Below are 27,517 nucleotides of genomic sequence, written 5' to 3'. Positions count from 1 at the left end.
TTATTATAAATTGTTTTGGATTATATATTTGAATAATCTGTGACATTATTGTTCTTTCATATGGATAATTAAGAATTGGCTATAGTGGATTTTTTTCTCCTTTGTCCTAAATCCTGAAGGGTATTTTAAATTTGTAGTATTAAAGATAAAGGTTGTTTTCCTTTGATTATATTCCTTTAATGGTAAATAATTGTTGTACTTTTAACTCTGAAACAGAAATCAAAAATCTACATACAGGGTGGCCCAAAAATTTTAGTGTAGTTTTAAACTTTAGTAGCTTGAAAATGCACACCCCACTCAGAGCATAAAACTAATTTTGTCCTTGTTGGATTTTTTTTCTTGGCTTCAGGTAGTTCTTCCCACCTTCATTCTAGAGAAACGTTCTTTGCTGGAGATGTATGCAGACTTTATGTCTCATCCAGATCTCTTTATATCTATCACCAATGGAACTACTGCTGAAGACAGGATGATTCGTTTTGTAGAGTACTATCTTACTTCATTTCACGAAGGCCGTAAGGGAGCTATTGCAAAGAAACCCTACAATCCCATCATTGGAGAAACATTTCACTGCTCCTGGAGGATGCCGAAGAGTGAGGTAGCATCCAGCATGACTTCCAGCTCTTCCTCCCAGGCAATTGCAGATCATTCTTCTCTGCCGGAGCCTTTGAGCCAGGTGGAATCAAACTGTTATACTGTCAGATTTGTTGCTGAACAGGTATCTCATCATCCTCCAGTCTCGGGGTTTTATGCAGAATGTGCAGAGAGGAAGATGTGTGTAAATGCCCACGTTTGGACTAAAAGCAAATTCTTGGGAATGTCAATAGGAGTGACAATGGTTGGAGAAGGTAAATAGAAAATTTTATTTGAAGAATAAAGTACATATAATAAAAATGCTAGATATCTAAACAAAACTAAAAGGAAAAATAATTGGCAGCATTTAGTTCAAAGGGTATTCCAGGTAATTGTGGGAAGAGAGTATTGATAAATTAAAGTCCACACATTTTTAAAGTATTTTACACTATTGTTCTATGTCACTATATGAAAAGAGGGGTTGAGCATAATAAAAACCCTATGAGACTTTTGTTAGGTTCATTAAAAAGTATAACATACTTGAATGAAAAAGCTATTCACTGGTCTAAAAAAGAAAAAGTTTTTCCTGAACATTTTGTTCTGAATTTAAACTTGCTAGACATGCATGATTTTGGTCTATGGTTCACTCTGAAATTCTGTTATTTTGACTTTGGAAAAGATAATTTGATTTTTAATTTATATAAAATGGCAATAATAATACATGTCCCACCTCCTTCAAAGGTTGTAATAATCAGAGAAAAACTCATGTGAAAGGTCTTTGTAAACTATAAAATAAAAAATAAATATAAATAAAATAAAATAAATAAGTTATTCTCTTGTGTAATGAGAATATCAGCAACTATCAAAGCATTTTGAATATTAATTTGTAGTTCTATTATAGGCTTTTTAGATAGAAAAGATAACGATAAACAGAAATTAAATATAAATAAAAGATAAAATATCTTCTTTTTCATTATTAGGAAGGCTAATAGTTATATTACCTAAAGCACTGATTGTAGGCTTTTCAGTGAATGTTTTTTTATTTTTTCTTTCCTTTTTTTTTATCTTTAAAGCTTTTTATTTTCAAAACACATGCATAGATAGTTTTCAATATTCAATCTTGCCAAATCTTGTTCCCAGTTTTTTTCTCCTTCCTTTTCCTCCATTCCTCCCCAAGTTGGCAAACAATGCAATATAAGAACATTTTTTCTTAGGTTTAAAAAAAAAAATCTGCCAAATACCTGTGGTTTGTAGTCTGTGTCTTGGTAATTGGACTAGATTTTCCTCAAACTGATGACTGTCAGAATTAAAGTCACTTGGGGAGCTAAGTGGTGCAGTGAATAGAGCACCAACCCTGAAGTCAGGAGGACCTAAGTTTAAATCTGATCTAAGATACTTAACACTTCCTAGTTCTGTGACCCTGAGCAGGTCACTTAATCCCAGTTGCCTCAGGGGAAAAAAAAAAAAAAAAGAATTAAAGTCACTGAATCCTTAGAGCTTTACCCTATAACATGATCCAAAAAGGCATGCAATTTTGCATAAAACTGATCTGCTTTGGACACTCTGAGGGATCTTTTACTGGAACCAATGGAGGGACTTTATTAATATCTTGTTTGATTTATTATATAATAACCCAAGAATACTGATTATAGTTTTACAATAAAACAATATAAGTTACCTAGATTTTTTGAGAAAATTTTTAGCATGTACTATCATTGTAAGGGATTCAATCAGTTCAACCCAAACTATAAGTATGTTGAGCAAAATGTAGCCGTATTTTTAGAATATAACACAGGAAAAGATTGGTATAAATTTTTGCTGAAACTGTTAACCATATTTATGTTTCAGGTATCCTTAGTCTCTTGGAACATGGAGAGGAGTATACATTTTCCCTGCCATGTGCTTATGCCCGATCAATTTTAACAGTTCCTTGGGTAGAATTGGGTGGAAAAGTCAATGTTAATTGTGCAAAGACTGGATATTCAGCTAGCATCACTTTTCATACTAAGCCATTTTATGGTGGTAAACTGCACCGGTAAGGATGATTTTATATTCTTTTTCTTTTATATGATTTTCTATGTGATAATACCATTATTATAGTAATTACTATTATTAATAATGTTCACAAATAACAAGTTATTAATAATGTTTCTTCTTTTTATCATGTGTGTATGTTGTTTTTTTAATCTTTAGATTTGTAGTTCAGTAATCTCTCAAGTCTTTCTTAAAAATAGTTATTTTTCTAGCCTTTGAGGTCCTGGCCATGGTAAAAGTTGTGCTGCCAGCTTTAGATAGAAGACTTTTCTCATAAGAATTTCCCTAAAAGAAGATGAAATTCCAAATTCTGAAACTGCTAGCAAGACATAGGATAAAAATCCCTAACTCAAGAATAAGTAATCCATGACCCAGTTTTTAAAGTCAGCATACTCATGTTTAGATATAGATTATAGAACAGATCTCATTGTAATTCTGGCTATTGCTATATACCAGGGCAGCTCTGTGGCATAGTAGATAGATCACCAGGCCTAGACTCGGTAATATCTGAGTTCAGATTTGGTCCCAGACAGTTACTGGCTGTTTGAACATTATTAAATCACTTAACTTTGTCTCAGTTGCCTCACTTACAAAATGAACTTGAAAAAGAAGTGGCAAATCATTCCAATATCTTTGCCAAGAAAAACACAAATGGGGGCAGCTAGGTGGTACAGTAGACAGAGTACTAGCCCCAAAGTCAGGAGGACCTGAGTTCAAATCTGCCCTTAGACACTTAACATTTCCTTGCTGTGTGACCCTGGGCAATTCACTTAACCCCAATTGCCTCAGCAAAAAAAAAAAAAGAAAAGAAAGAAAGAAAAACACAAATGAGATCACAGAAAATTGGACATGATTGAAATTATCTAATAGGAAATTAGGAACAAGATTAAGTACATCACACACACACACACACACACACACACACACACACACACACACACATATACATATATATCTTACATTTATATCCCTGGTCTGGTGGGAGAGTGGAAGTCTGTTTCATTTCAGATTTGTGGCTTATCATTGCATTGATCTGGTTCAAAGTTGTTTTTCTCTGTATTATGTAAATTGTTCAAATAGTTCTACACATTTCACTTTGCATTGACTTGTAGATGTTTTCCCCATCTCCATTGAATTTATCATATAGCTGTTCCTTAGGGCACACCATTAGTTTACATTTTGGTGCTACTTTGAGATAATCATATGATTTCTGGTAGTTTGGTTATTGATTTGTTCAATTGTACTGATAGTTTTCCTAATACTGAACCAGCCCTGCATTCCTAGTATAAATCCCACTTGGTCATAGTATCTTGGTGATAAATTGATGTAATCTATTTGCTAGTATTTTAAGATTTTTGCATCAGTAGACATTTGGAAAATTGGTCTTATAATTTTCTTTCTTTTGGTCCTTCCTGGCTTAGGTATCAGCAGCATATCTGTGTCATAAATGGAAGTTGATAGGATTCCTCCTTTCTCATGTTCCCAAATAGTTTGTATAGTATTGGAATTAATTCTTCTTTAAATGCTTGGTAGAATTCACTTGTAAATCCATCTAGCCCTGGGGATTTTTTCTTAGGAAATTCATTAATGGCTTGTTCAGTTTTTTTTTTTCCCCTAAGTGGGACTATTTATTTCCTTATTTGTTAATCTGGGCAGTCTATATTTTTGTATGCATTCATCTTCTTCACTTAGTTTATCAGATTTATTGACATAAAATAAATATAAACAATTTGTGCATGTTGAGTTCCTTGAAATTGATCTCTGATATTGACTCTTATGTGTTAGATTATTTTTTAAGTTTGGGTTTGCTTGATAGAAAGTCCTGAAAATCTGTAGGTTTGTTGAATGTCCATTTTTTTTCTCATTCAATATTATGACTAATTTTGTTGAATGTAATATTTTTAGCTGCAGGCCTAGTTCTTTTGATTGCTGGTAGTCTTTTATGGCTGCTGATAAGTTCGGTACAATTCTAAATGTAGCTCCAAAGTATTTTCTTGTTTCTTGAAAATGTTTCTCTTTGATTTGGAATTTTTAAAATTTGTCAATAATTTGTTTTCCACAAAAGATTTCATTGAGATGGTCATTAGTGGATTTTTTGTATTTCTATTTTCCCCTCATGTTCTATCACTCCAGGACAATTTCTTGGATTATTTCTTGCATCATTGTATCAAGATTCTTTTTTTGGTCAAAACTTTCAGGCAGTCCAATTATTCTTGTATTTTCTTTCTTTGTTTTGTCAGGTTTTTTTTTTAATAAGATGTTTCATATTCTATTCTATCTTTTCATTCATTCTTTATAATCTGTTTTGCTTTTTCTTGGTCTCTCTTAGAGAGACTTTATTAGATTTCCCTTGCCCAATTCTAATTTTTAAAGAGTTATTTTAATCTTTGAGACTCCTTTACTAATTGGTCAGCTTTTTTCACTTCATTGTGATCCTCTGAAGATGAACCCTGGTCTTCTCTATTCTCATGGTAGGTTTCTGTGTTTGGATTCTTTTTTCTTTGCTGGTCATCTCTTCCATCCTTTAATAAGACATATTAGTGTATGCACCTCTAATCATAGGGTGGGGAAATGGTTCCTCCAGCCTCACCTCAGCCCTCTGCCCAGAAAGAACTCTAATCTAAGAGTTCCCCTCTCCTGCAAGTGCTCACTACCAGAAGCTTTCCTGCCCCTTTGCACTCAGGAAATGTGTTGTTTCTTTCTTGCCCATGGCTACATCCCTGCAACCCTGGTGATCCTAATCAGTGGAGGTTCCCTCAGTCTCCCAGGTCTTCAGACCCACAGTGTCCAGGAGGCAAAAGTTTCTGTGGTTCCCGCTAAAACTTCAGCCAAATCCAGCCAACACCAGGACTCCCTGCTTGGTGTTTCTGCGGAGCTAACTGGGAGGTGTCTGTATTTCACAGGGGTAAATCCCCAGGCTGAGGTCTTCTTTGGTTGTACCAGAAGGTACCACAGTTCTGCCCCAAATCTTCTTGATTTTTTTTTTTTTTTTTGCCAATTTATGTTTATCCTGAGGCACAAATTTATTCTATTTGTTGGGTAAATTTGGAGAGCTTGAAATTTACCAACCTGCTCTGTCATCTTCCCAGAATCCTTCTCTGATTTTCAGAATTTCTAATTTTGTATTTAATTAGGGGCTAATTGGGGGATTTAAAATTCTTTAGTTGCAAGTCCAATTCATTGATCTTCTATTTCTCTATTTTATTCATGTAACCACCTAAGGATATAAAATTTCTTTTGGGGCTACTTTGTTATAGAACTATTACAAATGTCCCTTTTCTCTTTTATCTCTTTGAGATACAACTAGGTCAAAAGATGTTCACATTTTGTTATCTTTGAGATATAGCTTCAAATTGCTTTTCAGAATGACTACACTAATCTACAGATCTACCAGCAGTGCAATAATATGTGTATTTCCCTCTAGGCCCCTTTAACAGTTGTTACTTTGCTCTTTACCCATTTAATTTGCTTTAATTTGCACTTATCTAATTATCCTTTCACTATTTAACTCTTTGGGAATGGCTCTAAATTGAAATCTAAAAATGTACACAATTAGGCATTTACAAATTATAGATGAAGTAAATAAAGGAGAATGAGAAAATTGCGCTTTATCCTGTATCATTTTCTTATTGATGGTATTTACAAGTAATTAATATTGTCTTGTAATTGCTTAAGTTATTATTCTTCATCTCTGAGCTTAGTTCAGAGTTCAGCTGACCTGTCATGCTTAAATTTAAAAATCCAACTAAGTCCTGTAAAGATTTCAAGGAATTTAATTGATCTTGGAGAACACATGAACACAGCAGAAGTTTGGGTGTGATATCTTTACTCTATCAAGCTGTTTTTCAGGATGTCTGGTTTGCTGCCCATAAGTCCAGTCCTTCACTTCAAACCTGCACTCAGATAGTGAACACTTTTTAGTCTCATGAGAGAAGGGAATCATTTCTAGCCCCCATTACCAAACTTTATGCCAACCATGTTCCCTGTCCTTCAGCTTTTTAACCAATCATGTTGTCCCAATCCCATGATTCTTCTACTCTGTTTTGTACTCTGCAAAAGTTATAAAAGGGGAGCTGCATTTTTTTCTCAGTCTTAAATGCAAGTAAGCCATTACTCTGTTGATATGTACCCTGTTGATAGGGTACCTTGCCCTGCTAATAAATGTTATCTTTCTTGGATATCTGCTTCAATTTGTTCTTTTGTTAAAATGTTTGGGAAGACCAAAAAAGACCTCAATAGGTGGCGACAATTTAACTCATCTTTAAAGGAAATTAATGATCTCAGAGATGAAAAGGTGAGGAAGGAGTGTTTTCTAGCCCTAGGGGAACAGCGTTTTCCAAACTGTAGAGATGAGAGATGGAATGAGGAACAAAAATAAGGCAAGTTTAGGTAGACAGTAAAATTCACAAAAAGGAGAAAATGATAATAACTTTTTTTTGGTATATAATATTTTATTTCCAATTCCATGTAAAGATAGTTTTCAACATTAATTTTTATAAGATTTTGAGTTTCAGTTGTTTCTCCATCCCTCCTTCCCATGACTGCAGGCAATCAAATATGTTATATATATGTAGTCATGTAAACATACTAGCACATTAGTCATGTTGTAAAAGAAGAAACAGAACCAAAAAAGAAAACCACAAAAAAAAAAATGAAAATAGTATGCTTCAATTTATATTCAGACTCCCTATTTCTTTTTCTGTGTGGATGATAGCATTTTCCATCATGAATTTTTGGAATTGTCTTAGATCATTGTAGTGCTGAGACTCTAAGTCAATCATAGTTGATCATTACACAATATTGCTATTACTCTGTCCAATGTTCTCCTTGTTCTGCTCACTTTACTCAGCATCAATTCATGTAAATTTTCCCAGATTTTTCAGAAATCTGATTTTCTGAAATAATTTCTTTTAGTAGAATTCCATTACATTCATATACCACAAATTATCCAGTTGATGAAATTCCCTCAATTTCTATTTCTTTGCCCTACAAAAAGAGCTGCTATAAAAAATATTTTTTATTTGTAGGTCCTTTCCCCTTTTTTATGATTTCCTTGGGATATAGACCTAATAGAGGTGTTGCTTGATCAAAAGTCTACACAGTTTGATTGTCTTTGGGCATAGTTCCAAATTGCTTTCCAACTCTGACTGTGCATTAGTGTCAGTTTTTCTCACATCTTCAACATTTATCATTTTCTTTTTTTGTCATATTAATCAATCTGATATGTGTGAAGTAGTATCTTAGTTTTTTAAATGTCGCTTGGATTTTTTTTTTCACCTGAAACTGCCTGCTTCTGTGCTTTGACCATTTACCAATTGGGAAATGACTTCTTGTTCTTATAAATTTGTCTCAGTTCTTTATGAATTTGAGAAATGAGGCTTCTATCAGAAACACTTGCTATTAAATTGTTTCCTATCTTCCTGCTTTAGTTGCATTAGTTTTGTGGAAAATCTTTTTAATTTAACATAATCAAAATTATCCATTTTCTTTTTGATAATGTTCTTTATTTCTATCATAAAATCTTCCCTTCTATTCCTCATTTTTATTTGCTTATGGTATCATTCTTTATTTCTAAATCATGTACCCATTTGGACCTTACCATGGTATATAGTGTAAGCTCAGAAATGTTGAAATCAAGTCATAAATGGTTTTTAATACCAAACAGATGAGTTTGTATTTGGTACTAGAGGGAATCAGTGTAATATATTAAGTAAGAAGTAACATAATCAAACTTTTACTTGAGAAATATCATTTTGGTATCTTTGTGGAAAATGTATAGGAAGAAGGAAGGATAGAAAACTGGAACACCAATAAGAAAGCTCTTCCAATAGTTTTGGGCAAGAGATAAAAGTAGTGACATTCTGAGTAGAGAAATGAAAAATTTTATCCAGTGGTATTATAATTCTCAAATGATTGTATAATGAAATAAAGAATAAAAATAAGTACTTCAAGACGGCCCATGACCCTGGATGACTGGAAGATGGTTGTGTCTTCAACCAAAATAAAAAAAGTCAGATGAGGGCTTGGGGATATGGTCTCTGTTGTATATGTTGAGATAATACTTACTGGATATCAGGCTAAAAATAATCCAATAAGGTATTTATGATACAGGCTTGGAGTTCAGGAAGAGATTAAGTCTAATCTTCCAGGAGTCATCAGCTAACATTTAGAAGAGAGATTATGATTCATGAGAGATGATTTATCAAGTGAGATTATAGTTAGAAGGAAAAAGGACCTGGAACAGTGCTTTGGACACACCAACAATAGGGGCCACGATATGGATGATAATCTCGTAAAGGAGACTAAGAAGCAAAGGCTAGATATAGCGGAAAAACCAAAAAAGAGAAATATCACAAAAACCCAAAGGAGAGGAGAGGAGGAAAGTCCAAAAAGAATGAGGATTAACAAAAAGTCATCAATTTGGTAGTTAAGAAATCATTAATGATTTGGGTGATTAGTTTCAATTGAATGAAGTAAAAAGCCAGATTGTAAGGGTTTTAAGAGGTGAAAGACTTTTCTAAGAGTCTCTCTTTTTCTTGAGAAATAAAGAATGGTAATTTAAAGAGATTATTAGGGTCAAGAAAAGAGCATTTTTTTTTTAATGATGGGGTCATTTGAGTATGTTTTTAGCCTTCAATGATCAAAAAGAAATAGTAAAAAATTGATTAGAAGGAATTGGAAGCAGAAATGATTTTTGAAGCAATCTACTTGAGAAGGAATCAAAAGTATATAGTATTGAAGTTGTGAAAAGAGTACTGATTCTAGAGTCAGTGGATGTAGAGGTTTCCGATCTCCACTCCTGAAACCTACTTCTGTGACCTTAGGTAGTTAAGTTACATCTCTGGTCTCATCTATAGAATCAGAGGGTTGGACTAGGTGATCTCTAAGCTCTAAGATGACCTCTTTTTCTCTCTTTTTTTTTTTTTTTTTTTTTTGGTTAAAAGAAAGACCATCTCTTTGTCAAAGAATGGAGTAAAGAAAAAAGATGGGAAATGATAAAAAGATGTATTGAAATACAGAATATAAAAGAGGCGGCTCTTGGTGAACCTCCTATTTTCTTAATTTAAAAAAAAATTAGGTTATGTCCCTGGTAGGGGTGGAGAAGGGCTAGTATAAAAGACTTGAAATGAAAATTTGGTAGAGTTACTTTGAGGAATGTGGAAATAGAGAATCAATTAGGGGACAATTAAATATTTTTTTCTTATACCTATGTATTGTTTTTGGTATATTTCTTAATCTGTTGAAAATTGTATATTTAATATATTCCTGTTTTTATTTCTCTGTGAATATGTTGCATTCTCTCAGTAAATATAAATTCTTTAATGATAGGAACTGTTTCACTACTGTATTTGTATCTTCAATGCCTAGCAAAATTCCTGATATATAGAAGCATTGAATAAATGCTTGTTAGTTGATTAATTTATAGATGACAGGAGAAGATAGAAAATTTACATGGCTTGCCAACATGTGATAATAAGTAGAAGGAAGAGATTTTACAGATACTGAGTACAAGGTAAAATTCTTTGTGATTCTAAAAGGGAAGGTTTCTTGGAGAAATGGCACTTGTAAAATTTATTTATTTATTTGCAAAGCATGTGCATGGGTAATTTTTCCAAAATTGACCCTTGCAAAACCTTTTGTTGCAAATTTTCTCCACTCCCTCCCCTAGCTGGCAGATAGTCCAATACATGTTAAATATGTTGAATTACATGTATATGTGTATATATTTATTTGTTACAGTTATCTTGCTGCACAACAAAAATCAGATCAAGAAGGAAGGAAAAGAAAAACTGAGAAAGAAAAAAAAATGCAAGCAAATAACAACAAAGTGAGAATTCTGTGTTGTAGTCCATACTCATGGTTCTCTCTCTGGGTGTAGATGGCTCTCTTCATCACTGAACAAGTGGAACTGGTTTGAATCTTTTCATTGTTGAAGAGAGCCATATCCATCAGAATTGATCATCATATAGTATCGTTGTTGAAGTATATAATGATCTCCTGGTTCTGCTCATTTCATTTAGCATCAGTTCATGTAAGTCTCTCCAAACCTCTCTGAAATCATTCTGATGGTCATTTCTTACAGAGCAATAGTATCAATAACATTCATATACCTTAATTTATTCAGCCCTTCTCCAATTGATGGGCATCCCCTCAGTTTCTAATTTCTTACCACTACAAAGAAGACTGCCACATTTTTGCACATGTGGGTCTCTTTCCCTTCTTTAGGATCTCTTTGGGATATAAACCCAATAGAAACACTGCTGGATCAAAGGGTATGCACAGTTTGATAACTTTTTGAGCATAGCTCCAATCGGCTTTCTAGAATGGTTGGATCTGTTCACAGTTCTACCAACAATGTATCAGTATCTCAGTTTTCCCACACACAGACTATGTTCTATGTTCTTGTCTATGTTCTTCTAATTTATTTATAATATCATTCATTATGTCTAGATCATGAACCCTTTTTGATCTTATCTTGATAGACGGTGTTCAGATGTGGATCTATGCTTACTCTCTGCCATACTGGTTTCCAATTTTCCCAGCAGTTTTGTCAAATAGTGAATTCTTATCCCAAAAGCTGGGGCCTTTAGGTTTGATAACACTAGATTGCTATAGTCGTTGACTATTTTGTTCTGCAAACCTAACCTGTTCCACTGATCAACTTCTCTATTTCTTAGCCAGTACCAAATGTTTTGATGACCGCTAATTTACGATATAGTTTTAGATCTGGTACAGCTAGGCTACCTTCATTTGATTTTCTCTTTATTAATTCCTTTGAAATTCTTGACCTTTTGTTCTTCCAGATAAATTTTGTTATTTTTTCTAGATCAGTAAAATAGTTTCTTGGGAATTTGATTGGTATAGCACTAAATAATTAGGTTAGTTTAGGGAGTATTGTCATCTTTATTATATTTGCTTGACCTATCCAAGAGCACTTAATATTTTTCAAATTGCTTAGATCTGACTTTATTTGTGTGGAAAGTGTTTTTTTTTTTTTTAATAACTTTTTATTGACCGAACCCATGCCAGGGTAATTTTTTATAACATTATCCCTTGCACTCACTTCTGTTCCGATTTTTCCCCTCCTTCTTTCCATCCCCTCCCCCAGATAGCAAGCAGTCCTTTACATGTTAAATAGGTTACAGTATATCCTAGATAAAATATATGTGTGCAGAACCGAACAGTTTTCTTGTTGTACAGGGAGAACTGGATTCAGAAGGTATAAATAACCCGGGAAGAAAAACAAAAATGCAAGCAGTTTATATTCATTTCCCAGTGTTCTTTCTTTGGCTGTAGCTGCTTCTGTCCATCCTTGATCATTTGAAACTGAATTAGCTTTCTTTATCGAAGAGATCCACTTCCATCAGAATACATCCTCATACAGTAACGTTGTTGAAGTATATAATGATCTCCTGGTTCTGCTCATTTTACTTAGCATCAGTTTATGTAAGTCTCGCCAGTCCTCTCTGTATTCATCCTGCTGGTCATTTCTTATGGAGCAATAATATTCCACAACATTCATATACCATAATTTACTCAACCATTCTCCAATTGATGGGCATCCGTTCATTTTTCAGCTTCTAGCCACTACAAACAAGGCTGCCACAAACATTTTGGCACATACAGGTCCCTTTCCCTTCTTTAGTATCTCTTTGGGATATAAGCCCAGTAGAAACACTGCTGGATCAAAGGGTATGCACAATTTGGTAACTTTCTGAGCATAGTTCCAAATTGCTCTCCATAATGGCTGGATGTGTTCATAATTCCACCAACGGTGTATCAGTGTCCCTGTTTTCCCACATCCCCTTCAACATTGCGCATTATCTTTCCCTGTCATTCTAGCCAATCTGACAGGTGTGTAGTGGTATCTCAGAGTTGTCTTAATTTGCATTTCTCTGATTAATAATGATCTGGAGCATATTTTCACATGTCTATAAATAGTTTCAATTTCTTCGTCTGAGAATTGTCTGTTCATATCCTTTGACCATTTATCAATTAGAGAATGGTTTAATTTCTTATAAATTAGAGTCAATTCTCTATATATTTTGGAAATGAGACCTTTATCAGAACCTTTGATTGTAAAAATGTTTTCCTAGTTTATTGTTTCCCTTCTAATCTTGTCTGCATTAGTTTTGTTTGTACAAAACCTTTTCAATTTGCTATAATCAAAATTTTCTATTTTGTGATCAGTAATGATCTCTAGTTCTTCTTTGGTCATAAATTCCTTCCTCTTCCACAGGTCTGAGAGGTAAACTATCCTATGCTTTTCCAATTTATTTATAATCTCATTCTTTATGCTTAGGTCATGAACCCATTTTGACCTTATCTTGGTTTACAATGTTAGGTGTGGGTCAATGCCTAGTTTCTGCCATACTAATTTCCAATTTTCCCAGCAACTTTTGTCAAATAATGCATTCTTATCTTTGGGTTTACAAACACTAGATTATTAAAGTTATTGACTATTTTGTCCTTTGAATCTAACCTATTCCATTGATCAACTAGTCTATTTCTTAGCCAATACCAGATAGTTTTAGTAACTGCTGCTTTATAATATAATTTTAGATCTGGTACAGCTAGGCCACCTTCATTTGTTTTTTTTTTTTTTCATTAATGTGGAATGTGTTTTGTAGTTTTGTTCACATAGTTCCTGACTTTCCCTTGGCAGCTGGGTTCCCAAATATTTTATACTATCGATAGTTATTTTAAATGTAATTTCTTTTTGTACCTCTTGCTGTTGGATTTTGTAGTGGTAAAAACCAGGAAACTGAATGAATTCCCATCAGTTGGAGAATGGCTAAATAAGTTACAGTCTATGAATATTATGGAATATTATTGTTCTATAAGAACGATCAGCAGGATGATTTCAGAGAAGCTTGGAGAGACTTATATGAACTGATGCTAGGTGGAATGAGTAGAACCAGGAGATCATTGTACACAGCAACAAAATTATATGACGATCAATGTGACTCTTGCCAACAATGAGATGTTGCCAACAATGATCACAATGATCTTGTGATGAAGAGAACCATCTACACCTAGAGAGAGTGTGGATCACAACATAACATTCTCACTCTTTGTTATTTGTTTGCATTTTGTTTTCTTAATTCATTTTCTTTCCCTTTTGATCTGATTTTTCTTGTGCACCAAGATACTTGTATAAATATGTTAACATATATTGGATTTAACATATTTTAAAATGTATAATATATATTAGATTGCTTGTCAACTGGGGAGGGGATAATTGTATAAATATGTTAACATATATTGGATTTAACATATTTTAATATGTATAATATATATTAGATTGCTTGTCAACTAGGAGAGGAGATGGTGGGGAAAGAAAGGGAAAATTTGAAACACAAGGTTATGCAAGAATCAAAGTATAGCTAGAGATCCAAGGAAATGGGGATGGTGGGGGCAATTTAAGGAACATGAGTAAAGACTCAGAAGCTATCCCAAGCTGTGTTCAACAAATACTTCAATTTAACAAAGCTTTATTAAGTATGTTCTGTGTATTAAGTGCTGAGATATAAAAATTTTTTAATCTTGCTTTATCAAAAAACTTTATGTTCTCTTTGAGGAGTGAGGAGGAAGAGAGGATGGCATACATTTGGTCCAGAACAAAGAGTTAATGGAATGGAGATATATGAAATAACTTTGGAAGAGAGGGGATGATGTTTAGTTATAGAGAGTCTTGAATGCAGAATGCTATGCAAAGGAATTTTCATTATAATCAATAACTGTAGAGAGCTACTGAAGATTTTTGAAGAAGAGGAGTGAAATGACACAAGTTTGCATAAGGAAGATGCTTTTGGTAGCTTTGGAAAGTAATGGCTTGGAATATAGAGAAAACAGTGTGAACTTAGAGAGCAATTGAATTAAAAGGTGAAGATGGTGACTAGATTTTAAGGAGTTGTGCAAACAGTGGGTGATGAAGAAATGAAGGAAATGGCTGCAGATAATTTTTCCTATAAGATTGACCATGAAGTGGGAAGGAAAGGCAATAGAGAGAAGCCAAAGAAAAGTGATTGTTTTTATTGTTTAGTTTGTTTTAGTTGTTGTATAGTTTGGTTGTTTGTTTTAGTGTTTAGGATGTTTTTAGAGAAAGGGTCAGTAATGAGGAAAAAATTGAAAATATGTGCGAAAAAGGAAATGGTTGCTGGAGCAAGGTTCTACAAGGAGAGATTTGGAAGGAATTCAGTTAGCACAGGTAGACAGGAACAATCTCAATGAAAAGTAGGAATACCTCCTCTTTTTGCCAGGAGGGCAAATGATATAGAATACTTGATACAGAATAAATGATATACAGAGAAGCTTGTAAATATGGAGAAGGATTTGAGAGAATGTAGTCATCAGATATTCTAGATCTTAGTAAAATAATGGTCCAAATATACTAATGTACGTGTTAGAGATGTAGTTACAATTAGGAACTTGAGGAGGAAGAAAAGGATTTCAAATAATTCTTGTGGGAAATGAAAATAAGTAAAATGAATAAGAAGATAATAGAAAGATTCAGTCAATAATGAGGGAAGCAGCCAAGGTTACATACCTTTTTCAATCCTGTGAAGGAAAGAAAGTATTGAAATTTTTTTAAAACATTGTTATTTAAAATTTTGTGTTTCAAATTTTGTTCTCCTTTCCCTTTTTTCTCGGACATTAAGCAGTCAAATATGGGTTATGTGTTTGATTAAGGTATAACATTTCCATATTAGTCAATACAAGAAGATTGGAATAAAAGGGTGAAAAAAGTGCTCACATGCTTCAGTCTCTATTGAAACAATGTGGGTTATTTTTCTGGAGTATGTTGCATCATTAGTTCTTTGAGATTGTCTTGGATCATTTATTGCTGAGAACAGCCAAATCATTCACATTTCTTCATCAAACAATATTGTTGTTACTTTGTATAATGCTCTCCTGATTCTGGTCACTTCACTGTGTATTAATTAATGCAAATCTATCCAGGTTTTTCTGTAATCATCCTGCTTGGAATTAAAATTCTTTTTAAAATAATTTTTATGTGTATTTTTTTACATCATATATATTTCTGAAAATTTTCACTCTCAAGCTAGCCTTTCATTTTAATAGAGAATTTTAAAAAGTATAAAGAGGAAGCAGTTCATAATCAGAAAGGTTTTTTTAGCTCTTTTTAAAAATATATCTTTTGTTTTTATATCATCCACATTTTCCCCTGTATTCTTTTCCCTTACTCTTTCCCACTTGCAAAGGGCCATCCCTTAGATCAAGGAATTAAAAAAAAAAAAAAGGAGAAAATAAATATACAATCAAAACATTGAGGGAAAGTCTGTTATTTGCAGTGTTTCACTCAACATTTTTGTTTTATGATTGTAGTTCCTTTACATTTTTGTAGCAATTGTTATACATTCTTGTCTTTCACTTTGCATCATTTAATCCTGATCTTTTCTGTGCTTCTCTATCTTCAATTGCATTCATTATTTCCATTATTATAGCCACAAACAATTCTACCATAAGTATTTGAACATATATAGAACTGTACTATAATTTTCCACTAACAAAGAATTATTAATCTTATCTTTCCACAGCTCTTCTCAGATTGACTATTTTCATTTTTTTATTTCATCTTATTTATAGGCAAGAATTTTTGCCCCCCTTCTTATAGATTGGGAAAATGAGTCTCAAAAAGGTGAATAACTTGTGCAGGGTCACATAGTAAGTAGTAGAGTCAGGACTTAAATCACTGTTTTCTGATTCCAAGGCCAGTGCTTTCTTTCATTCATAAAATACCCACCTCTGGGGTCCTCAGAAGGACCAAATGAAATGATTTGTAAGAGCGTAAGCTAAGTAGGAATATCAGAGTGAATAACCAGGTACTGTAGAAGTTAGTATTTCTTAAATATGCCCTCTCATTTTGAAAATAAAAAAAACTTAAAAAAAATTAAATAAGTATAACCTCTTTAGCACTTTAAATATAGTTTTGAGCGTATGTGGATTGGAGATGGAGAAAGATGAGTGTTAGATATCAACTTATATCTAATTAGACTATATAAAGGAGATGGAATTTCAAGGAAAGAAGGAAAATTGGCAAGCTAATTCAAAGGAGATATGTAGAATGCAATTTGAGAGTACATACAGTCAGAACAGGTAGCAAAGTAATCATTCATGCTCATATGCAAAAAAACAAAAAAACCCAAAACCCTAAATCTTAATGTAAGCCCTTATTTTGCTTTTAAACAGACTACACCTACAGTCCTATTCCTCATTAGCTGGTCCATTTTTACTTGCCTGGAATTTATCACAACCAAGAGAAAGTTAAAACAATGCCAGAGGACAAATTACCCTTTCCCTGCAATTAGTCCATGCTCACATTTCTGCTTCACCACCTGGATTCAGGACTAATGCTTTCCTCAACCACAAAGTCTCTTTTTCTCTGCCATACTGACCATTGACAGTCATTCACTTGGATTTCCTTATATAGGCCCTGTTTCCTGAACTGAACCTTTGACCTATTTTGTAGTCAGATAATCTAGTTTCTTTTTTTGATGTTCTGGTTCCAAAATCCCTCAGGTTGCTCCTGATAATTTCATTCAGCATTCATAAAACAGTTGTTAAATGCCCCTTATGGATGAAAGATCATTTGAAGAAAATTTGAAGATAGATAATGTATGATCTTTGCCTACAAAGAGGCCACAATAAAATAGCCTTATATTAGTAAGACAAATAATAACTCAAAACTTTTTAACTTTTTAAACACCAAATCTTAGCTTTTGAATGTACCTCTAGTTAACGTCAAATCTGACATTCCAAACTCAGTCCTAACAGATCATTTTTGCTCCTAATTTCTTGTCTCACTTGAGCTTATTGTCTCTGTTCTCCTATATAACATGTAAATAATGATTAGATCTGTTCCTATTCCTAGCACTCATTTGAGCTACATTCTCCCTGTTTACAGATAGGCTTTTCAGATTAATCTTCATTAATTTTTGAACAGTTGTATTCCATCTCTGTATTTGGATCCTGACAATACACTGGCTTATCTGTTTTTGTCTGAAATAGACAAGTTTTTTGAAAAAGAAACCCTAGAGTAAACCTAACATAATATATTCAGGTAAACCTAAACCATAGTACATCATGAAATTGGAAAGAAATTAAAACAAAATTTGTTGTCATTAATGAATATCTATGTGATATTTGACTCCGTGTTCAATACCATAACTATGATTTGTATATAACTTATTTAGTGGGTCATAAATTTCTCAGTAATGGGACCATAAGATGCTATTTTTTCTTTGCTCCAGGGGTTCAGGTCAACTGACAAATTGATATGAATTAAATAACCAATATAAACAATGCTTATAAAAAGTTTCAGTTTTAGAATTCAAAGACTTAAGATTAATACTACTTATTAAGTTGTGTCCTTATTTTTTTCTTGTCTCTAGGGTTACAGCTGAAGTAAAACATAATTCTTCAAATACTGTGGTGTGCAGAGTGCAAGGGGAATGGAATAGTGTCCTAGAGTTCACTTATAGCAATGGCGAGACAAAGTATGTGGACTTGACTAAACTATCTGTGACCAAAAAAAGAGTACGACCCTTGGAAAAGCAGGGCCCTTTTGAATCTCGGTAAGTCATCATGGTATGGTAGAAGGTGTTCTAGTCAGGATTTAGAAAATCTGAATTCTAATCTCAGTTCTTCCATTAACTTCTAACCTTGGACAAATAATGCTTTTTAGCTTTCCTTTCAGCGTCCCTTAAAATGATCAACACTTAATTCCAAGTGACATTTAATTAAATGGTTTATTATAGACATCAAGTCTCTAAATGAATGTCCAGATATTCAGGTCAAGTATTTTTAGGCTTAATCCTGTTTTAACAAGGTTATATATGCTCCTAAATTTGTGGAAACCAAGCAGAACATATTGCTATTAAAATTCATTTAGTCCCCCAAATTAATTTTAAATGTTTAATCCCTATTGCATAGCAATCAGTGAAAGTAGATGCAATTATAGACATCATAACAATCTTTTAATATCAAAATTCATGTTAGCTCCATTTCAAGTCTGAATGGATTTTGTTTAGAAAAGAAATCAGAATCCAGGTTTTAAAAAAATTACCATCATTTGAAAGACAATCATCTGTCTCATATAGACTTTTGTTTTGTTCATTGGAGTGCTTGTAAAATGTAAAAAAATAAAATTTCTGATTTCAGACGACTGTGGAAAAATGTTACAGAGTCTCTGAGGGATTCTGAAATTGATAAGGCAACAGAACATAAACGAGCTCTAGAGGAACGTCAGAGGAATGAAGAGAAACATCGTGCTGAAACAGGCACACCATGGCAAACCAAATACTTTATTAAAGAGGTAGGTTTTATTCTTTCTTAGACTGACTCTCATATGCTTGATAACTTTTACTTGCTGATCTTTTGTTGCTTTGCTGTCTCACAAATCTATGATTCAAAACAGCCTGGTTTAATTATCCTTTATTTTTCAATTATTCATTTCAGTGTCAGAAAAGGCTGTGTGAGAGCAATTTGTTGAAAAATATTTCATGATTTTCATTTACAACAGTGAGCTTATTAATGCCTAATTTAAAATAAGCTTAGCTAGTGCTATCAAGTGGCTATTTCAAGTTATGCAAACCACAAAAGGGCATACAAATATCAGTTATTGTTAATTGGGAAGAAGAGTAATTGTCAATGTGTAATCCTGCATAATTGGTCCCATATCCTGAGAATATAATAACATGATAGATCCTAGTCCCTTCCTTTTTGCATTAGTAACAGCAGATGGTGTTCTAGAACAATAAAAGAATACTCAGTGCAACACGTGACATATAAGCAAAATGGCGAATAAGCATGGTGCATGACACCAAATATTGTCATACAGCATTTCTTAAACATAAAATTAGTATATTTTTTAAAATGCTAACCCAGTGTTAGACTATAATAATAAAGTTATAGGTACCTACCAAATTCCATTGCCCTCTGGCATCTAGTCAGATTCCATCTGTATCATTATGCTCAGTTCTGGGTATGACATTTTTAAAGGGGCTATTGACAAGTAAGCATTTTTATTGGATGGTGAAAGTTCTCAAATGTGTAGCATATTACAGTTGATTGAAGGAAAGGTTTAACTTAAAAAAAATAAAACTAGTCATTATAACTGCCTAAATTCAAAGTAGATGAAGACCTGTTATATATAAAAGGGAGAATTGGCCTTAAATAAGCTGCAAGTTAATATTAGGCAGATTATAGTACAAAATTCCTAATAGCCATCCAATAGCATATTGGGTGGCTTTACAGAATAGGAAACACCTTGTCACTGAGAGTTTGCAGACAGAGACTGAAAAGTTTTTGATATCAGTAAAGATAGCAAAGAAAGAATGAATTTGTTCTATAAAACTGAGAGAAAAATAAACTAAAATTTGTAAGAGTTGAAAGGGACTAAATTTTACTTAGATATCCTTTTCCTTTCCACTGTTCTATTAATGTTCAAGTTAGTTGTAATTGCAGTTCTAACATATCTTTGAACAATATTAAAATAAGTCCATTGATCTTTTCAGCTTGGTAGTGGATGAATTCTCCTATTGGGACAAAATATTTTGGTTTTGGCTTTAAAGCTTATCTTCTTGATTATTTGGATTATGACTTACCAAAACAGATTTGTGCCAAGTATCAGGCCTCACCTTTTACCTAATATCATGTCTTTGTTCAGTTAGAGTCAGCAACTTCCAAATCTTGCCTTGATTTGAGTTTCATAAAACTGTTAGAAAATCAGGTTGTTTTATGTTTATATATAAAAATTTAAAAAGCCTGTCTCTTTGAGACAGGAAGGAGATTTTAAAATGCCAGTATTCTGGTTCCTTCTCTTAATTGTGGTGATTCAAGTCTTTGTAGCACATCTCTCATTCTTTGGTTCTTCACACTATTTAAAAGACATTGACTATAGTGAGCTTATTTATGCTTGAGTTTAAAATAAAATTATCTAGTAGTATCAAACAGCTATTTAAAAATTTAATTATGCAAACCACAAAAGACTATATAAATTAATTATTATTAACTGGGAAGATGAGTAATTGTTAGCATTTCAGTATGTATACTGCATGATGAATCTTTAATTTAAAGTCTGGAAATTATCTCATATCTTGAATATCATTTATACTTAAATATATAAATTTCGTCATAGATTTTGTAGAGCACCAAGTAGAGAGAAGAGAACTTGTTCTATACCTCATGCTATAGAAACTTTGGCAAAACCAGAAGTAAGCCTTTTCAGCTCCCTCTCGATGTTTCAGGTTGTGATAGTATCTTCTCCTACATTATTTCACAAAAGTACTAAGATTATGATAGTGTCTACAAAAGCAGGGGAAAAAATTCCAGGCAATATTACAGTTATTAGGCATTAATTGTCAGTAAACATTTAGGAAGTATCTACTTTGTGTAGATATTGTTAAGTACTATGGAATATAAAAAAAAGGTCCCCTCCCTTTGAGGAATCACAATCTAATGGGGGAGAAAAAGAGGCAGATTATAGTCTTGCTACGCCTTATCTTACTAAGTAGTCTTCATCATGAGTTGTGGTTGAAAAAATTAAAAGACAGTTCTCTTGTGATAAAGCTCTTCAAACTCATTGTTCCCGTTTTCCCTTCAATATGAAATTTTTGTCATTTTCCAATAGCCAGTGTAATAGGTATGAGGTAGTACCTCAGTTTTGTTTTAATTTGCATTTCTCCAATCAATGATGAATTTTTTTCATGTGGCTATAAGTCGCTTGATTAATTCATCTGAAAACCATATCTTTTTTTTTCTCAGTAGTATTTTTCCAAATATATAGATAGTTTTCAACATTCATTTTTGTAAAACTTTTGTTTTTTCTTTCTTCCTCCCCCAAATAGCAAGCAATCTGATATAGGTTAAATATGTAGAATCTATATTTTTATGTTTGTCATGTAGTGCAATAAAAATCAGAAAAAAGGGGAAAAACCACAAGAAAGGGGAAAAAAACGAAAAGGTGAGAAAACTATGTTTTAATCCATATTCAATCTCCATAGTTCTCTCTCTGGATGCAATCATTATTTTCTTCCCAACTCTATTGTTTTGAATCCTCACATTGCTGGAAGAACCAAAACTCTGTACAATGTTCTCCTGGTTTTGCTCACTTCACTCAGCATCAGTTTGTGCAATCTTTTGATCATTTTCAATTGGGGAATGGCTCTTTTTATAAATTTGACTCAATTCCCTATATATTTGAGAAAATATGTGCTTTATCATTTTCAAAGTACGTTCATAAACATTTCATCTGATTTTTGCAACTTATTTGTAATTCTCCCTATATTATAGATGAAGAAACTGAATTTGAGAGATCGAGTGACTTTTTTGAAATATTTTACATAAATACATAATTTAACAAGATCTAGAATACTGATTCTAAGTCCTTGTCCCCAATATCTTCTGTCATACAAGATAGATTAGGAGAAAAGAGAGAGAGTTCAGTAAAGAAATGAAGTGAGTCATAAGTTACTTCTTGGAATAGTAATGTAGTAGATAAAAATAAGCTGCCAGGATTTTATCCCCCTGTACTTGGAAGTATGATGGTAAGTAGCAAGCTCTACCTTGTACCCAGTAGGCATTGGAGAATCCACAAAAAATTTAGAAGGTATTACCAGCATGAATACCATATAATAAATTGCCTGCAACTGTCGTGAAAGGAAGAACCATATATTATATTTCTTTGTGACCTCCAGAATCATTAGCACCATGTTCTGAAAACAAATGTTATGGAAAGAAAAGAATAAATGAATTCATAGGAAGAACTTTCCTGAATTGTTATTGTGAGTGGTACAGAGACACTTTAGTCTGACCTAAATATAGTGTTTTGTGAATGGACTTTATCCTTGGACAAGTGTGAACAGTTAATGAGTTTCCCTATCATTTCAAGTTTAAATATATTTATTAGATTCTATTGATTTTCTTAGGTGGTATGTTTTATTTTATATTTTCTGGTCTTCACAATAATATTTACATATAGATGGTATATGGTATATCCATCTCATTTCACAGGTAAGGAAACTGAGACACAAAGATCATCAGTGATTTATTTGAGGTCATTCTGCAATTTTCAGAGACATGTTTGGAACCCAAAACTTCTAATTTAATCCAGTGTTCTTTTTAACATTTGAGGATTAGAGGCCAAAGGCATCATTCTGAACAATGCAGTGATTCAAGATAATTCCAATAGACTTGGAATGGAAAATACACCCAGAGAGAGAACTCTGAAACAATGTGGATCAAAACATAGTATTTTCACTTTTTTGGTTTGTTTTTTTAATTATGATTTTTCCCCCTTTTTTCTGATTTTTATTACATAATATGACTATGTGGAAATACGGTTAAAATGATTGTACATGTATAACCTATATCAGATTGCTTGTTGTCTTGGGCCAGGGGTATATAGGAAGGAGGAAGAAAAATTTGAAATGCAAAGTCTTACAAAAATGAAGGTAAACTATCTTTACATGTATTAGAAAAATAAAATGCTATTGAAAAAAAGGCTAAAAGGAAAAATAAAATACTATTTAAAAAAAAAAAAAAAGGCCAAAGGCTAACAAGTATCCTTGTTAGCTCAAACACGCATGATTTCTTCTTGGTACACTGAAAGTGCTTTCTTTTCACTTCAATAAGGAAGGATGTGTGGGAGATGTAGAAGACCCTTAACCAAAATGACTACTCAGAGATCACTCAAAATAGAAAGCAGAAAGGTCATTTATTATATCTCCGGAGGATGAGCCATTCTATCATGAGATAAGGGAAAGAAAAAGCTCGTGGTAGGAGGGCTAAAGAAGTAGTAAAGATACACAGCTTTTATACAAGAGATTACATCACAAGAGAGCATTAAGAAGTGGAGGAGGAGGCATCTAATTGGTTGTTGCTATCCAGAGAGATTAAAATGGAAGGTAAGTGTTTCCCCAAAATCATCTGATTTCTAAGAAACAGAAAATCAGGCCTTCAGGCTTCAAATATAGCTGACCAAGGCTCAAGTACATATGGGCCTGCTCATATTATACAGGTCATAGGAGAAACACAGAAATAATGAAAATAAAATACAGAAAAAGAATTCACATATTCCTGTAAGTTCTTCACCTTATCTCTCTATTTCACACAGATAGGTATATAATAGCTCAGAATAATAAATTGCTACACTTGTCAGAATTGCCACACTTGATTTATGCTCTTTGAAAGTAAGAATTGTTTTTTTGTTTTTTCTTCCTATTTGTATCTTCATTGCTTAGTGTTTTCTAGCTCATATAATAGGTGCTCGATAAATGCTTGTTTAATTGATTTATTTGGTGATCATAGGTGAGGCCTTACTGGACAAAAATTTCATATTCTAAAATAACAGATATTTCTTTATGTTGTGGGCCAATAGGGCAGAATCCATTTTGGTGTGGGAAGATGCTTCTACTTCCAGAATGGGCAAGTTCTATTTTTCCTACAGAGAATAAAAGCATTTATTTAGTGGAATTCTTCTCTAATTTCTTTTTCCATTTGTTTCAGGGAGAAGGCTGGGTTTATCATGACCCACTTTGGAAAACGATCCCAGTGACACAGCCTAGTGAGTGACACCAGCTAACTAAGTCTACAGGATTTGGTTTCTTCTGCTTACTTTACCCCTTACACTGTCAGAATGGAGTTGCTGCAATAAGTGTCTTGTTTTATGATGGCACAGTTTAAAAGGACACATCTACCAGGGCACTTTAGTACTACCAAAAATCCAAGATAATGAAGTGGACCTTTCCACCAACTTCTTTCATATAATGCAAACAATACCATCTTCAAGTCTTTTACATGAATTATTAGGTAATTTATTTTTTATCTGGTTCCAGCTACTAAGGCTAACCAAGTTTCAGAGCTTTTGACTTTGCAAGTAGCAACCAGACCCAGTAGTATGGGCATAGTGCCTCTGATTTTGTTGACATAGTCTCTTTTAAGGTTTATACTTTGCTTTGTGTCAGGGATTGATTATTCCCTGTTCATACAAGCAAAACCAGAAGAGCTAAAGTTGCACAGCTTGTGTTTCAAAGAAGAAATTTGTGGAAAAAAAAAGACCTCAATTAAGGTGGAATCAGTCACTGGGCTGGAATCAGTGTTGGAAACCAGCCAGATTGGGGTGACAAGACACACCTCTTCTTCAGAAAAGACTGTACCCATATCTGAGAATAGTATCAATCTCTGTTGAAATTCCCTTTTTAAAAAATTATAAATTGATCAGAATTATAACCATGGAGAATTTTTTCCCCACTGAACCATTTTAATATACTTGAACACAAAATTGACTTAAATGGAAAAAAATCTTTCAGAATGCTTTTCAGCAGATTTTAATAAATATCACATGTGAGAGATTGTTTTTAACAAACATACTTGTAAGTGTGGTAACGTTTTGGGACTTTCTTGAACTAAGGCAGTGAAAGGAATAGCAGACATTAAAAAAATATATATTACTTTTTTTGTCCTTAATTTTTTTTTCATTTTGAAAGCCAATATATCCAGTATTATATTCTATTCCTGTGGATTAGTTTGATTTCACTTCATTCAGAATTCAGAGCAACCATCAGTATTTCTCATTAAGCTAGGAAGGGCTATTAATTGTGATGGAAAACACATGAACTGTAGTTTTGCTTTATTTTGTTTTAAAAATCATATGTCAAAGAAAGGTTAGTATTTGAAATAGAAACAGTAGGAAATTGTATTCAGATACAGACATTCTTTTAATAAGTATTTTATTGAAGCTTAAGAATTGCTGGCAAACAAGAGGATAGTGCTGATTATGGCTTTCATTATACATTCATTCAACAAGTATTTATTGAGTACTTACTGTGTACTCAACACTTGTTATTACAAGCTACCTTAATTTTCCCAGAGTGGTGCCTTATTCTGTTTCTTCTGATGTAGTCTTCCAATCAGTGTGTATCTGTAATAAATTTATTCACTAGCCATTCAGGTGGCTGATTCCATTGCATCATCATGAGAACTCCTAAACTGTGTGATCCTGTCACTTGTATTCTACTAAAGGGATAAATGAAATGAGAATATCCAAAAAAGGTTTAAATAGTTTTTCAACAAACTGTAAACCACACATGCAAACAATTTCCTTTATGCACAATTACTTAATAATTCCCTTGTTCATTTTGCTGTGAAATGCACTGAAAAATCTCAAAATGAGTCATGGTCCCCATGTGGGAAAATGGAAAAATAATAAAACTACCAAACAATATTCAGCCTTTTGTCTTTTCTCAGAAATTGGATGATTAGGAAGAAGTAGGAATTCATATCACTAGAGTTCTTGCTCCATTTGAGGTATCAGTAATTTTCTCTCTAAACCCATATCTTCAAGAATCTTTAACTTTTAGAGTTAAGATATCAGGTACTCTCTTCAATTCAGCCAATTTTTAATTGTAGACAGTGTTCTCTAGGCAAAGTAGATAAAACTTAGTTTCTGCCCTCATGCTTGCAATGTAGTATGATAAGACACATGTCAAGTTCAAAGGGGAAGGTTTGTTTGTTTTTTTAAACTAGTAGGGAGCCAGCAAAACTCTATTTTGCTGATTTGAGTTTTACTGGATGATTGCAGATTACAACTGGAAATATTCCAGGACAGGGAATAATATGAGTAAAGTCATGTACTAAAGTAGGTGGGAAATCACCGAGCACTGTGTTTGAAGCACACTAATACAATTGAAAGCATTGTATCTGTGTAGAAGAATAATGAGATATGTTTAGAAAGGTAGAGATGTCTCCATAAGGGACTTCTAAGAGAAAATGTTGTATACATTGTCAAAATTACTGTACTCCAATGTTTTTGTTTCACAAGTTTTCTTAATTATCAGGAAAGGTTCAATTTCAAGGCTGAGAGTGAAGGGGGGTGGGAAGGCAATATTTCCAGAAAAGAAAAGGCATCAAGAAAACTTTTTTTTTTTTAATATTTAAAGAACAAGGATAGGCTAGTACCAAATTATGGAAGATCTTAGATTCTAGAAAAAGGAGTTGAGCTTTTTTCACTAGGCAGTGGGATACGCTGGACCCGATTTAAGTGGAGGAATGACATCATCAGATCTATACATCAGGGAAGGGAAAAACCCAGAGTCATAGTTTGAACAACATTCAATAAATATAGTCCTGAAAAAATTGTTTGCAATTTCCTCTGACATTTGAAGGATTGCTGATCCTGGAACAAGGCACTTAATCTTGTATTAAAACTGGTGCATTAAGCTTATAATCTTTACCCAGAATTCATCTCAAGGTGTTTTTTTTGGTTGCCATCCTCTCTGCAATTTTAAATTTTCCACAATTTTCCTAAACTCAGGTTTGTGTGCACAAATAGCAGCATTAGCTCCAACTTTACACACATACATAAATAATTACCTCCCCTGAGCCCACTAATAGTGAAAGAACTGTAAAGTGAGAAATGGAAACAGAATTTTTATATTTATGCTCCTCCTTTATTTTTAGTTGAAATTATTTATTAGTTTTCTATTCTGTTAAACATATTTAAAATATGTTGTTATTGTAAGAATATAAAAGGAAACCCAGACTTTTAAGAAATCATGACTTATGAGACCTAAGAATATTACACACACATAACAACAACAAAAAAGATGAACATACTGTAAGATTGCCCTCAGTTGCTGTCTCCCAACCTACCAGAGGTTTTTTTGTGCCCAAGTCACATTGGTCATTGCTGCATCTATGTATCTGCCAGCTGTTCCCAGCATTTCCCAGCATGAGTAACTAAATCCTTTCCACCATACTGCTCTGCATATTCCACCAGGTTAATTCAACTGGTGGATAATGTGTTACAAGTACATGTATACTCTCTGTAAATAGTTAGCAATCAAAGAAAATATGGCAGCAAGAGTAAAGAGCTTACTTTCATGTAATT

General features: G+C 33.2%; 1 protein-coding gene across 1 annotated transcript in view; it reads left to right on the top strand.

Moving 5' to 3' along the window:
- Positions 1–25,852, top strand: part of OSBPL11 (oxysterol binding protein like 11) — a 98,637-nt gene extending 72,785 nt beyond the window's left edge. The window contains exons 9-13 of the mRNA XM_051985480.1: positions 350–845; positions 2,419–2,605; positions 18,021–18,203; positions 18,790–18,943; positions 24,136–25,852. Of these exons, the coding sequence (XP_051841440.1) occupies positions 350–845; positions 2,419–2,605; positions 18,021–18,203; positions 18,790–18,943; positions 24,136–24,201 (1,086 nt within the window). The 3' untranslated portion in view covers positions 24,202–25,852. The remainder of the gene's footprint in view (positions 1–349; positions 846–2,418; positions 2,606–18,020; positions 18,204–18,789; positions 18,944–24,135) is intronic.
- Positions 25,853–27,517: the final 1,665 nt, after the last annotated feature.

This window comes from Antechinus flavipes, chromosome 3 (assembly GCF_016432865.1).
Source record: "Antechinus flavipes isolate AdamAnt ecotype Samford, QLD, Australia chromosome 3, AdamAnt_v2, whole genome shotgun sequence".
NCBI lineage: Eukaryota > Metazoa > Chordata > Mammalia > Dasyuromorphia > Dasyuridae > Antechinus > Antechinus flavipes.
Note: the sequence above shows the minus strand (reverse complement) of the source record. Positions and strands in the feature narration are given on the sequence as shown.